The sequence below is a fragment of the Convolutriloba macropyga genome, chromosome 7 (genome assembly GCF_964194025.1).
Source record: "Convolutriloba macropyga chromosome 7, txConMacr16.3, whole genome shotgun sequence".
Classification (NCBI taxonomy): domain Eukaryota; kingdom Metazoa; phylum Xenacoelomorpha; order Acoela; family Convolutidae; genus Convolutriloba; species Convolutriloba macropyga.
In genome coordinates, this window is record NC_134474.1 from 68344586 (window position 1) to 68360149 (window position 15564).

General features: G+C 39.5%; 1 protein-coding gene across 3 annotated transcripts in view; it reads right to left on the reverse strand.

Annotated features, from left to right (window-relative positions):
* LOC142342484 (transient receptor potential cation channel subfamily M member 3-like) overlaps positions 1–15564 on the reverse strand; it is a 61761-nt gene that overhangs the window by 12862 nt on the left and 33335 nt on the right. For 2 of the 3 annotated variants that reach the window (XM_075393826.1, XM_075393825.1), the window contains exons 9-10: positions 14284–14517; positions 13889–14088 (exon numbers count right to left, since the gene is read on the reverse strand). In XM_075393826.1, the coding sequence (XP_075249941.1) occupies positions 13889–14088; positions 14284–14517 (434 nt within the window). The remainder of the gene's footprint in view (positions 1–13888; positions 14089–14283; positions 14518–15564) is intronic. The other variant, XM_075393827.1, reaches the window with a different exon arrangement.

Below are 15564 nucleotides of genomic sequence, written 5' to 3' on the forward strand. Positions count from 1 at the left end.
CCCTTTCAGATGATATTTTGTGGACACTGGTATGTGAGATTGAATCCAATATGAATTCTAGACCGCTAACTAATGTCCCGAGTGAAATTAACGATCCTCTGCCTCTCACGCCTAACCACTTTTTACTCGGAAGAGCGTCAGTTAACTACCCTCCTGGTCTTTTTGAAACGCAAAAGGTCACCGTGTCCAGGTCATGGAAATCTGCTCAAGAACTAGCCTCGCATTTTTGGAATAGATTTCTTCGTGAATACATCCCTAATCATTAGACAAGGTCGAAGTGGAAAACCTCAAGGTAAATGATTTGGTTTGGCTACTTGAAGACTTCACGCCACTTCACTTCTCTGGCCTCTTGCAAAAGTTATAGAAATTTACCCCGGTTCAGATGGTGTAGTACGCTCCGTGAAACTGAGAATTCCACATGGCGAGATAGTAAGACCAGTCATCAAGCTAAGCAAAGTCTTAATAAACAAATGAGTTATTTTGTGTTCTAGTTCTCACGAGCAGATGTATACTTTGGTTTTCAATAGGAAAAGGTATAGAAATGTGTGTCAAGTCATCTCCAAAAGTTGATGCAACAAGTTACATTATTACAAAGTTTTACATCAAATGTCCAAGTTTTGCGATCAATAGTCAAGCATTGTTACAATACCTGCAGTCAGTCCCTTTTGCGCGCCAAACTATTTTTGGGATATTCTGTTGCTCGATTTCGTTTGTCCCCCTTTCAGTCGCCCGTAGCTTTATTTCCTCCCAAACTTCCTTTTCCGATTATTATATTTGCGATCGATTATCTTATCTTGTCTTCTTTTCCTGCTGATTTTACACCGATATCATACAGTACAGCAACAGTTCGTGATCTTACAATAGGGGCCGAGGATGTCACTGACATGACTTCTTCTTGTCCAAAACGAACGGAAGTGATTTTCGACACGAGCCTCACAACACAAATTACAATCATACAAAACACTCGCAATCAAAGGAAACTATTATATTTAATCTAAATCAAAATAACAAACAACATTTTTTATTAGCACATTCGAACGATAACCCCCACCCAAATTAAGTTATTTTTGATAGCAAATGCAGTTGCTTAGATTTTGAAAAAATGCCGTGGTTTCTCAGTTTTTATTTGATATTATGAGTGATTTAGTCATTTTTTATTTGAAAATGCTAGTAACCGACTACGTTGAACAAATTGTTCTCGAACAACAGGTGAATGGTTTTCTTATTTTGGTTGTAGCTAGCTTAAGTTTAGACACAGATGCAATGCTATTGTGTGTGAGGGAGTATACCTAGGGGGGGGGGAAGGGGTGTGAACAGTAAATTCAGAGCCTACTAATGTTCTAAAGCAGCTCCTCGGGCACTTAATTCCCTCGGGCTGTACTATTTTATCCCGTTGTGATAGATAGATTCGTGCATTAAACTCCCTAATTTAACCGCATCTATTTCAGATTGATTAAAAAAGAAATACAAAAGCAACATACAGTTAGGAACAACCAATTTTTAATCAAGAATGTGGGTAAGCGGGGGGAGTAGTTGAGAAGAAGCAAGGGATGGGGGGTAGGTAGCTGTAGGGCGTAGATGGGTGGGGGTAGGCTGGTAATTGCGGTGGCGGTGATGGCCAAAATAAGAAAAAGGTAGAGTGATGGGGGTAGAGTGATGGGGGTAGGCTGGTGATGGCCAAAATAAGAAAAAGGTAGAGTGGGAGGGTGGGGGGAGTTGTTAGACAAGGAGTAACTAGGTGCCCAGAGGAGTAGGTAAGTAGGGGTGTGTTGGCGGGGGAAAAACGTTTTTTGGTTCGGGTTAATAAGAGGGAAAGTGTGGAGTGTGTTTTGGTGGCGTGGATGTGTGTGTGTTTGTGTGTGTGTGTGTGTTTGTGTGTGTGTGTAAGTGTGTGTGTGTGCGTGGGTGTGAGTTTGTGTGTGTGTGTGTGTGTGTGTGTGGGTGTGTGTGTGTGTGTGGGTGGGTGTGCATTTGCGTGTGTGTAAAGGCGATAAAAACGCTCTTTTGATAACTTTTTTTCAATTAATATATATATATATATATATATATATATATATATATATATATATATTAATTAATTAATAACAGTCCAAACATCACTTTTTTTCAGTTAATAACAGTCCAAACATCACTGAAATTGATGAGAATGGTAAAAAAACGAAAGATAAAAATCAATATGTAACGCTTTTAACAGAGTTTTCAGCGAAATGGGCATCTACAGAGGGCAGATTGTTCCATTGAACGTCGAAAAAATAGAGCGAACTTTTCAAGAGTTTAATTTTAGACCTTTTACTTTGAGGGAAATCTATAAAGTTATTGACAATCTAGACAACAACAAACACCAGGGCCGGGATACATCAATGCTTGGGCATTGAAATCCGGAAAATATGCTATTGGGACACATCTTCAGATTATATTTAACGATTGTATTCAAGAGAAAGTTTTTCCAACAATTCTTAAGGATGCACACATCACACCAATTTTCAAAAAAGGAGATGTTTCTGTTTTGACGAATTATCGTCCAATTTCTGTAACACCAACTTTTGCAAAAGTTTTTGAAAGGCTTTTACTTAATCAGTTATTAGAATATCTTGAAAATTTTGCGCTCTTGAACAAAAAACAATTCGGTTTCCAATCTCGAAAGTCGTCTACTGATGCTGTTCTTTACTTTATTGAAAAAATAATAGGAAATATGCAAGATAACGACACAGGTGCTGTGTTCTTAGATCTTGCAAAAGCTTTCAATTCAATTTCACATGAAATCTTTCTCAAGAAAGCTGAAAATTTCAACCTCTCTCAATCAACAATTTTACTTCTCAAATCTTTTCTCGAAAATCGAACACAATGCGTAAAACTGGGTATTGACTTATCAGATAAATTAACTATTAATCATGGTGTTCCACAAGGAACTGTGTTAGGACCTCTTATTTTTCTGTTATATGTCAACGATTTTTCTGAAAAGCTGGAAGGTGAAAATGATACTGTTCAATTTGCGGATGACACTAGTATTATATGCAAATTCGAACGTAATGAAAATATTCCCCAAAAAATTGAAAAAATATTAGAACAAACAGACAAATACCTGACAGAGAATCAACTCACATTAAATGCCGATAAAACAGAGATGTTATTCTTTACAGATCATACTAATTCGGATCCAGAAATTTCTTTTAAAGGCGCAGTTATCAAACCAGCTCATGCATGTCGTTATCTGGGAGTACAAATTGATTCAAACTTATCCTTTGAAAATCACCTGAATTCAGTTTTAAGCAAAATGGCTAATGCAATTCGTTCTTTGTATCTTGTAAGAAATCAAATACCTTTGAAAGTAAGAATTGATGTTTTCAAGTCAGTTGTACTCTCTCATCTTTCTTTCAGTAGAGTATTCCTCCAAACTCTTACAGTGAAAAACATAAACCGCATAAACAGGCAAATTAACTGGGGAATAAAAGTTTGTTATTTTCGTCAAAAATTTGACCACTCCATTGATCTTCTCATTAAGGATGGTATCCTACCAGCCGAATTGTTTATCTCAAAAGTTAGCCTAATGAAGCTACAAACAGATATAAAACAATGGGAAACATCCGAAAATTTTAAAATGTTTACTAGTCGCCATAACGCCAGACAGAACAACAGAACAAATCAAATTATTATAAAAAAAATGAAAACGAAGTTGAGTAACAAATCTTGAATCTTGAAAACCGTTCAAAAATGGAACAAATTGGCCTCTTCAATAAGAACTTTTAACAGTAAAACTTGCTTTAAAAAATTTTTAACCGACTTTTTGCTCGATCAACACAGGAAAGTACCCGTTAATAGACAAATAGGAGCCTTCAAATCCTATTTTTACCTATGAAAACGAACAGCCACAGTTTGAAGATTACTATATTAATAACAATGCTGATTAATTTATTTAACATTTTAGAGCATGTAGATATCTAACCTTAGGGTTATAGTCTGAGTAATTTACATGTTTCAAAAAAAAACATATATATATATATATATATATATATATATACATATATATATATATATATATAAACGTCGAGATAACAAGCAACTGTTCCACGTAGCATGAAGGCAAAAAGCCTCGTTAACTTACATAAGCAAATTTAGCTTGATTTTTTTAGCAGGTCTTAGTCTCAAATCGGTCGCCGATTCCATTCGTTTGAAAAACCGAAAATTATTAGGCTAAGCGAGCATTTTTAAGCCATATTAGAAGTTCTTCTTACCGGGAAGTCGGTTCTGGAGCCTCTCAAAAATAAAACGTATGTTGCAGTTCGAACGGAAAATCTAAGTTAAAGTTTTGATACAATACGCATACAAATTCTCTATCTAATGATAAAATTTATTCCTTTCAATTTACTCGGTAAGAGCGTGTGTGTTTGAGTATATGTGTGCGTGTGTTTGTGGGTGTGTGTTTGTGTGTGTCTGTGTGTGTGTGCGTGGGTGTGTGTGTTTGTGTGTGTGTGGGTTAGCGTTTGTGTGTGTGTGTAAAGGCGATAAAAACGCCCTTTCAATAAACTTTACTCAATTCATATATGAAAACGTCGACATAACAAGCAACTGTTGCACGTTGCATGAAGGCAAAAAGCTTCATTAACTTACATAGGAAAATCTAGCTTGATCTTTTTAGCAGGTCTTAGTCTCAAATCGGTCGCCGATTCAATTCGTTCAAAAAACCGAAAATTATTATGCTAAGCGAACATTTTTGAGCCATTTTACAAGTTAGTCTTAGTGGGAAATCGGAGCTATCTGTCCACATAAATACTTTATCCACAGTAAATGTTAATGCTCGATAGATTTTCGTTTTTAAACGGACAGCGAGGAGAGCGGCCTGTAATTCCAACTTAGTAACTGTCATTACCTTCATAGGTGCAACCGGGGCCTTGCCCAGGACAAACGCTAGCTGTTTTGTAATCTTACCGGAAGTGCAAGTCACTTGAGCCCTAAGAAAGCATACTGCACTGAATACGTCTTGCGAGCTATAACCAAACATGAGGAGTTCAAGATGTTGGAAAGGTCCTGAAATTTAACTTCTTGGTATAGTGATCTTAGCTAACTGCGGCAGTTTGGCACATCAGGCAAGGAATCTGTCAACTGTGTCTTTAAGTAATTCGTCATCCCAACTTTGTCCATTAACATGCCAAATGTTTTTCAAGATTAACCGATCACCAACAGTAAACGGTTCGACAAGGCCACTTGGGTCATAGACATTTGACACAAGACTTAAGACCAAGCGCTGTGTTAAACTTTTCGTGATGGTGCTGTTGGTACCCCTGCTCACAACCAGTATCGTTGTTGTGATCCCACTTAAGCCCAAACACCTGCATTGATTCCTCCTTTGATGAGACGGTGACTTTCGGTTCAGTGGATTGAGCAGATCCATCAAATTGGTCAGCCAGATCTGGTACATTGCTTACAAACTTATTAAGCTTGAACCCACCTAGATAGAGAAGATGTACCAGTTCCTTCGACCTAATGATGGCCCTCTCGGGGGATTCCAGTGAGTTTAAGTAATCGTCCATGTAAAAGTTCTCAAGGAAGGTTTCTGCGGCTTCCGGATACTCCTTAGCATTATCACTTGCCGTGCGCTGAAGCGCGTAATTGGCACAGGTGGAGTGTGCGAATCTTTTGCCCCAAAAATGTGGCGTGTTTACTGGTGTACCACAATATTTGATGTGGGGTCCTCCCGCGACAAAAAGTGCAATGATGGCTGATCACTTGGTAACACTCCAACTTGGAGGAACATTCCCTCGATGTCGGCTGATACGGCAAATGGAAGCTGACGGAACCGTAGAAGTACGTAGATTAGGTTTTGTAGTAAGTCAGGTCGGGTGAGTAACGACTTATTAAGATGTCGTGTTTTCAAGAACACCAAGCGTTCGTGCATCCGCTGGGGATCAAGGGTCTACTTGCTTCAGTGCGCCGTACGACTCCATGTCGTACCAAGATTTTACTTGACTAGCGAGTTCAAAATCCTGCTCCATATTTGCTTTAAAACAAGTCGAGACTAAACCTGAAGACTACAGTAGAGAGCCGCTTAGAACCCAACCTATGGGCAAGTGAACAGCAAAAGGCGATCACTTCTCGTCGGCATCATAGTACTCTAACAGGCGGATGGCATGATACACAACCTGTCCAAATATCATCTCGATGTTTCCGTAGCAATATGTAACCGGGTCTAGAACTGCTATGTGCGGGTATGTTTCTTGAAGTGCTTTAATGTTTATCTCATGGGCGCCTAATTTCTAAACTTCCTTTACTTAATGAATGACTTTAAATGGTTCAAATGCTTGGCTGTCACGTGTAGTTACAGTCAGTGCAACCAATTTAGTGTCTATAACCTTCTCGGTATCTATACCCTTGAATGTTAGTTTCAATGCTGTACCGTGCAAACCAAGTCTATTTGCAAGATTATTGGCCGTGGTTCTCAAAAAAAGGCCGTGGTATCTTTACCAGAAGAGCTCGTCATCTGTAAATCAGTCACCTGAAGGAGGCCTTTCACATTGCTCACAGATGACAAAGTATTGGTTTTACCAGATGAATTACTATTAGTGGCAAAAGGAAATTTTGATGGATAAACTCTCCAGCTCCATTGAGAAGTGTATTGTGGGAGCAGTTGCAGCCATCCTTCCTTTTCCTAGGATTTGGGGATTGCCTAAACATATGCTTTTCTCTTAAACATGAGAAGCACAGTTTTGCTTCCGCCACTACCTTTGCTCGCTGAGTGGGAGACTTGTCCTTAAATACCCGACACTCCCAGATGTGGTTCTTATGTTTACACACAATGCAGCGAGGAGTAGGAGTCGTTTCCGAGGCTGGTCTCTGAGTGCCCTTGATTTGAGAATTGGCAGCAAAGTTCTTGAGGCAACTTTGGTCTTGACTACTGAGTTGGTGTTATCCTCAGTTTCTGCCTTTGCTAATATTTATTTCATTAATTCGTGTGCCTCGGCTTCTTGCATCAACCAGTCATTGAAGTCAAGGAGTGTCGGCTTTTTTCAATGCTTTTGGGCCGTGAAAATTGACCTAGACTGTTTCATATTGTGCGGCAATTTTTGCACTGCCGCGTTAAGGAGCGAGGTGCTCATAAGGTCCTTCGAGTCATTTGAAACTGATTTAAAGACCCCAAGAAAACCTGAAATTTTTGCACAATAGTTTATGATGTTATCACTATTGTGCATCGTTAGTGATGAAAAAGAGCTGAGTTTGTCTAAGTGTGCACTGATTGCTTCCTGGGGTTGGCCAATTTTACGTTTGAGTGCCTTAAGTGCGTCCTCATACATTACGCAACAGTATGCGAAATCAGCGATGGCAGTTTTAACTTTCCGAGTTAAAAAGAGGTTTTAAATACTTTAACTTGACATCATCAGTCAAAAACTGTGAGTCTATGGCGCTACAAGTGGTACTGCGTTAAATGGGACTTCAGCCGGAAAACGCCAGATGTTTGGATCAGGAGGAGCAGGAGCTGCGTGGTTTATGGGACAAAATTTAGGGGCTGGTATTTTTCTTGTGGGGGCGTTGGATGAATTAATTGTGGTACAAAAAAGTTTGCGCAGGAATTGAATTGTTCAGGCGGAGAAAGGGGTAACGGATTGACATTATTCGACACAGGGTTATTGGCGTTTAGTGGGGATGCTTGTGGCGGCGAAGGAGCAAAACGGAATGCAATGCCGGTGGGATTAAAGGGAAATGCGGTGGTACGGGGTTTAAAACGGGGGATGAGAGGGCGGGTGCATTTATGTTTGCTTATGGCGGATTAGGTGCAAGCGGAGCATTGGCGAATGCATTTAAAGGCAGTGAACGAGGAGGGCTGAATAAATTCAACTGTCCCGGCAAGCTCGACCTGCGAGGGTTTTGGTGGTATTACTGTAAACCATCAAAGTGCATTGTTGCTTGAGAAAGTTGTCGGGCTTTGTTTGGGGCCTTTAGTTCAGTTGGCATACCAAAGTTTATTGGTGATGATGGAGGCGTAAATTGAGGCTGTTCCTGCTCTTGCATGATGTTGTTTGCAACATTTACATTAGCAGTTACATTGGTTCTACTACTTGGTTCTAGCGGCTCATAAACAGGGAAGTTGATGTTAGCCCCAACTTGTCCATGTGTATTGAGATTAGAGTTTGAGTTTTGGAGGTTGAATTATAGAAGGACGCGAAAAAACTGTTTGGTTGGATTGGGCAATGGAACCAGAAAAGTGAAAACTCTTTTCATTTGCAACATCTGCCATGTTCCCGGCCGCGGACAAAATTACCCAATCTTGAACAAGTTTTTTGCTCTTGACTGAACTTCTTTCAGTAAAGAGCTCGCTCGTTTTGCCTGTACTACACCGTCTAACGATGGTTTTGTCATCAACTCGCTTGCGCTTGCTACTTTCTTGCGATGTTCTTCCTCAGGCTGCTGTACTTCCAATTTTCGCAATTGCGATTGTGTTTCAATTTTAGGCCGCTGTCTGGCAATGCGCAGCTCTGGCTCATGTTGTTTCTCAAATTCCCTTTTAAGTCAAGATATTTCTAATTCACGTTGACGTTGACTTGATCTTTTTGAGGAAGTCAAGTGTGAACCTGATCTTGAATTATGAGAAGTATACTGCTCTGCTGTCTCTTTGTCTTGGTCCGAATTGATGTACCCTCGAGCAGCAGCAATGAACACGTCAGTTTTCTTAGTAACAGTCTCTAACTTTTATTCAGAGTTCTTACAGGCAGCGTCTGGACATTCAGTTTCTTGCGCCAGATCAAAGAGCTCTTAGTTCTTATCAACTACTTTAATAAAAGCATCTTTGCACTTCACAGACAGACTTTCGATCCTAACTTTCCTCTCTTGCCTATCCAGAGCATTGTTGTTTTCACCATAGAGGTTATTAAGTTCAGCCTCTAATTTTGCCCTCTTACTATAAATTTTGTTGAATTCTCCTGCAATGTTGTCATTATATTATCAAAACAGGAACCAAAAATTTAATTATGTACTATTACAAAAATACACTCGCTTACATACACAACATAAATGGGTTAAACGGAACCCTGGTATGACGGTTTTCTAGCAAACCGCCAAAAAGCAAAGTTGTTCGTCGAGTACAGTAGTACCCGACGAGAGAAAAAAGAGCGGTGAGCGCAGAAAGCGCAATACAGGACAGAATGTGAGACGGGATGGACGGGAAGAGACGCTGAAAGAGGAACGCACGACGCAACGGGCAACCGGACGGACGAACATGAGCGTCGGGCGAACAGCCCGCAACGAAGCGGAAAATGGCACGGATGAGACGGAAACGTCGGGCGGACGGTGCGCGATGGAGCGGAAAGCCGGGATAGCACGGGAAGGAGACGGTAATTCACGAGCGAGGGGGCGGGAAGAACAATGCTAGCAGACAACAGCAACAAAGTCAACCAAACAAACTAGCCGTAACTCCAGAACAAACTTAAGTCACACCCTAGAAAAAGGGTGAGAAACCACTGTCAGGCAAACCAGCACAAGTCATTATGGTGCTTTATCTACCAATATCAAAACATTTTACGGCAACGAAGTAGTATAACCAAAAGGTCTGGAATTTTAATAGCAGTAACAGCGGAACAAACTTAAGTCACACCCTAGCAAACCACCATACCCAGAAAACAAAAGAGTATACTACCAAAATTAATCAAGCTACAAGAAACTGCTAGCAAACAAGTGTGGCGAAAGTCATCAAACCAACTAGCCGTTACTCCAGAATTAACCTAAGTCACACCCTAGCAAGGAACGAGACTAAAAAACTGACCAGCATACTAGCAAAAAAAACTTTACTACAACAAAACTCAACATACTACATCATACAACAGATAACCGGGGAATACGAAAAGAAACGCGCGAAACGGAGACAAAAATACGGAAACGGAAAATGAAACCAAATAACCTGCGGAAAGCGGACGGTAGTGAATAACTCGAAAAAATTGGTAGAGCGAAACCTTTAGTAAAGCGCTATTGGAGAGAACCAACCACAAACTAACCCCTAACTCTTGATTGAACTAAGTCACAACGCCAGTCAGCGGGTAGACTCCCACAACAACGCAAGACTAAGAAACCCCCAGGTTATTAAAGTTTTGAGTGAGTTCCGCCTCCTGGAACGCATGACAGGTACGAAGCGTTTTACGACGGCGCTTAGAAAGTTCTTTCGTTCGGGAGCGTGTTATCAAGGACCGGAGGTTGTTCTTATGCGCTGATACTATAGGCTTCTGATGTAACGCTCCGTACTCTTTAAGTAAACTAGGATCTTTCTGTTTACGTCTAGACGCAATATCTTTCACTATATGGATGGTAACAAGAGTACTAGGCCTGAGCTGATTGTAAATATTAGGAGTTCCCTCTCTGGGGCAATCCACTATGGCTTCTATACGCCCTGATACTTTTAATGCACTGCAATAAGCTGCGAAGGTGTATAAGGCTTATTGTTGTTGCTTCGATTACTTAAAAGCGGATTGTCCACCACATCATGCCATATAACTAGCCTATTTTTGTGACTAATTTGAATCTTTGAGGTTTTTGGACTTTTAAAACGTTGAGATTAAAACTCAGAGCCGGTAATGCATAAACCACTTTTTTATAATGGTCTTGTAACGCTTGAGGCAAAGTTTTTTGGCGTGGTGCAGTGAGCTGGCAGCTAATATAAAAATCACATAATGTTCTTACAACATAATTGACGTGAGCTTTGCTCAAACTCCGAACTTTGATGTTATTCTGTCTGATTGTTGGGGAAAAACAAACCAAGGATGAGCTCTTATTTGCCAAAAAAGTCAGTTCCCTGATTTTTTTTTGTGAAGTTTGAAAAACCTGATCAAACTTGTTTTTTACAACGTTTTAATCCATCTAGCTACTATATAAATATGCTAGATTGATCGGTTAGATTTTTTAAACCAAAATTTCAAATTAGATCAATTTTTTCAAACTTTTTTGCGTCACGTGATTTAAGACGTTTATAGCCTTTTTACCAACTCCAGCATGACATAACGCAATCAGACAATTCGCGCTTTTTTGTTAACAAAATTTTTTCAAAATTGTTGGTTTTGAACTCGAAAAATTACAAGGAATAGGTTGTCGGTGACAGGGATAATGTCGAAAATAACAGATTATAGGAAATGAAACCGAAAAAAGAGGGGGTAACTAGATTTGCCGTTTTCTATAATATTAATTTATTTCTTCAAATTAAAAGTTCAGACTTGGATGAATATTACAGTTTTCCGGCAGACCTTTTTTGATAACACTCTCTCAGTGGCTTGAGTTCTGTTTGGCCTCTTCAAAGTCCTCACGGTTGAAAAATTTGTCAAAAACGGTACCAGATTTGACATGCCATATATCAATCCCTACAGTTTCAAAGTCCGTGTACAGGTACAGTTTGTCGTCGGTGGTGTATTCTAGGTTGTCAATCTCTCTGGGAATCCAGTTGCCTCTGCAATCATTGTTCTCGATCTGTTTGGGTTTCTATTCAGCCTGTTAGTCTCGGTTGTCGATCATCGGGGTTCCCATTCACGGCCAATATTGTCATCCCAATCCTCGCGCTACACAAATAGAGTGTAAAGGTGCAACATTTCATTGTCCTTGCAGCTGGTGGAATTTTTGGTTAGGAGGTTCTTACCCTTGTAGTTGAGGATGGAGTCCCTTGTGGTTGAAGATCGAGTAGTATCAAAACAGTAAGCCGCCGGCGGGCTTCAATTCATCTTCAAGTAGGGTAAAATGCAATCTTCCGCTTAGGTCGCGGCTCCAAATATAAAGGCGATTAAAACGCTCTTTTGATAACTTTTGACTTTTGTACAATTCTTATATATAAACGTCGAGATAACAAGCAACTGTTCCATGTAGCATCAAGGCAAAAAGCGCCGTTACCTTACATAGGCAAATCTAGCTTGATCTTTTTAGCAGATCTTAGTCTGAAATCGGTCGCCAATTCAATTCGTTCAGAAAACCGAAAATTATTATGCTAACCGAAGTTTGAGCCTGTTTAGAATATTTTGTTAGCGGGAAATATGTTTTGGAATCTCTCAGAAATAAAACGTATGTTGCATTTAGAACGAAAAATCTCAGCGAAAGTTTTGATATAATACGCATAAAAATTTTCTATCTAATGATATGATTTATTCCTTTCAATTTACTCGGTAACAGTGTGTGTGTGTGTTTGTGTAGATGTGTCTGTGTTTTTGGGTGTGTGTTTGTGTGTGTGTGGGTGTGTGTTTTTGTGCGTGGGTATGTGTTTGTGTTTGTGTGTGTGGTTGTGCGTTTGTGTGTGTGTAAAAGCAATGAAAACGCACTTTTCTTCAATTCAACTATATAAACGTCGAGATAACAAGAAAATGTTCCACGTAGCATGTAGGCAAAAAGCATCGTTAACTTACATAGGCAAATCTAGCTGGATCTTTTTAGCAGGTCTTAGTCTGAAACCGGTCCCCGATTAAATTCGTGTAAAAAACCGAAAATTATTATGCTAAGCGAACCTTTTTAAGCCAATTTAGAAGTTGTTCATAGTGGAAAATCGGTTTTGGAATTGCTCAGAAATAATACGTTTGTTGCATTTAGAAGGGAAAAACTAAAGGCAAGTTTTGATATAATCCGCATAAAAATACTCTATCTAATGATATAATTTATCACTTTCAATTTACTCGGGAACAGTGTGTGTGTTTGTGTATATATGTGTGTTCGTTTGTGGGTGTTTGTGTGTGTGTGGGTGTGTTTGTGTGTGTATGGGTCTATGTGAGCGCGTGGGTGCGTGTTTGTGTGTGTGTGTGTGTGTGTGTGTTGGTGTGCGTTTGTGTGTGTGTAGAGGCGATAAAAACGCCCTTTCGATAACTCTTATTCAATTCATATATATAAACATCGAGTTAACAAGCAACTGTTCCAGGTAGCATGAAGGCAAAAAGCATCATTAACTTACATAGGCAAATCAAGCTTGATCTTATTAGCAGGTCTTAGTCTCAAATCGGTCGCCGAATCAATTCGTTTGAAAAACCGTAAATTATTATGCTAAGCGAACATTTTTAAGCCATTTTAGAAGTTATTCTTAGTGGAAAATCGGCTTTAGAATCGCTCAGAAAAAGTATGCAAGTTGTATTTAGAACGGAAAACCTAAGCGCAAGTTTTGATTATGCTAAGCGAACAATTTTAAGCCATTTTAGAAGTTATTCTTAGTGGAAAATCGGCTTTAGAATCGCTCAGAAAAAGTATGCAAGTTGTATTTAGAACGGAAAATCTAAGCGCAAGTTTTGATAAAATACGCCGAAAAGTTCTCCATCTAATGCTATAATTTATTCCTTTCAATTTACTCGGTAACAGTGTATGTGTTTGTGTATGTGTGTGTGTGTTTGGGGGTGTGTGTGGGTGTGTGTTTGTGTGTGTTTGTGTGTGTGTGTGTGTGTGTGTGTGTGTGTGTAGGTGAGCGTTTGTGTGTGTGTGTGGGGGGGGGGGTGTGGATGTGCGTTTGTGTGTGCGTGTGTGTTTTTGTGTGTGTGTGTGTGTGTGGGTGTGTGTGTGTCTGTGTGTTTGTGTGTGTTTGTGTGTGTGTGTGGGGGGGGGGCTGTGGCAAGCAGCTTGATAAGTAGCTGTTAGGTATGTATTTTAGATAGATAGGATCGAGGGACTTATATGGGATCTAAAGTTCTCAAAATGACCTTTTAACCTTGAATATTACTATTAATTTCTAATTATTTTGCATTACAAACAAAGCTACTGTTAAAGACCATTGCTCGAAAACAGAAGTCAACAGGGTAGGTGGGGGGGGGGGGAGTGGCTATATGTAGAAGATATTACAATGTAATATGTATACAGTGGCGCGTGCACCTGGGTACGTAAAAACATATGCCCATAGGGGGAAGCAGAATAGGCCCGCAAAAAAGTGAGAAAAATAATAGTTGCAGAAAAATTTCTCTTTCAGCACCTGTTGCGCGACAACTCCTTTCATTTGGTAGTCCACTCCTTTGTAATTTGCCTTCCAAGGTAAATAGAAGATGCAAGGTATAACTAACACTGTGCAAATCAGAACCCGCAGCCATGATGTCGATGGTAAAATTCGGCCGTAGAAAAGTTCGTTTTGCAAATTGTTCACTGTCTTCTGGGAGAAAAAATTGTTGCATTCCGCTGAAATTTTTCAATTCTTTATTAATGCAAAGTTTTACCGACGACACTATTGTGTGAAAAAATGCAATTTTTTAAAGTTGCTATTTTTCGCGCAGAAAATTCCAATTATGTAGAAAATGAAAACTTTTTAAGAATGCCAGGATTTTTAAATGAAAGACACCAAATTAGACTGAAACACATTTAGCTCAAAGTTACCTTTTTCGGCTAAGTGTAGGGGTGTTAAGTTGAACCAACGCAGCTGCTGACTTCTTAGATTTTCAGCAGCCATTTGGGGTTCCTGTTTTGCAAAAAAGTCGAGGAACTCACATGCCTTAGCCTCTAGGATCTCGCTGAGCTTGATCAAGAGTTCTTCTTCCTGATTGAAGTCAGAGGAACTCCTCATTTCAAGCACAAGCAGTTTTGCGAATATAGCGGCTGCGATTGGCTCATCTGAAAAATGAGTGTTAAATTTGATTGGCTCATTAGCAAATTTTTATAGATGTGCAATATAAGTATTGTAACTTTATATTCGATTGATGCTAAAGTGAAACTCCGAACCCTAGTTCATGTCCCAGGCCTGCATCAGGTCATATTCCAGACTTACGAATTAATGATATTTCAGAATTTGTTTTTGATCATTATTGTGAGAGCACAGACCTTGTGTCACCGTCTTTGGGATTGACTATGATCTGATCAGAGGTCAACTTGCACCGGAAAAACAAATCGCAAACATGTATCGTCAAATTTTATAAACTTAGAGCTCTAAATGTAGACCAAGTCCTATCTATTAAAATTAAAAAGATGTTAGAGATGAGTTTAAGTAGGAGGAAAAGTCACATGACTTGTTGGTCAATTTTCGTCCACTTTCGGTTTTCAAATCAACAATTTACGTCAAAGTTATAGTAACAGTTATAGTCATCGTCACATGGTAAAAACGAATAAAAAGGTGACTAAAACAGCAATACAGCAAGCAACTGTCACAGACAACGGCTTTTTCCCTATAACTCAGAAACACTATAAACTGACTTGAGCAGAAAATAGCGTACTACTATGCCTTCCATTCTAATTGTTCTTGGACAGTAAATTGTTGCTGTGTTCTGTATTTACAACTTAGTTGAGTTGCAGTTCAAGTTTCACTGTCCAAGGTGCTGGTATTTAAACTTTTTAAACAAGCTGGACAAGATTTGCTACTGATCACACCAATACAGGTTTGTTTTACCAGTTCAATTTAATAGGGAAGCAAATCGAAAGCAAAGATACGCGCCCAAGCTTTGTTTGTGAACAAATGTTATAGCTTAAACTTGAGTTGGGTTCTTTTCTTTGTACTGCTCCGGTAGCACTGGTCCAGTAGCAAATATGGTCCAATAGAGCAAATCTGGTCCAAAGAAAAGAACCCAACTCAAGTTTTATCTATAACATTTGTTCACAAACAAAGCTTGGGCGCGTATCTTTGCTTTCGATTCGCTTCCCCATCAATTTGAACTGGTAAAGCAAACC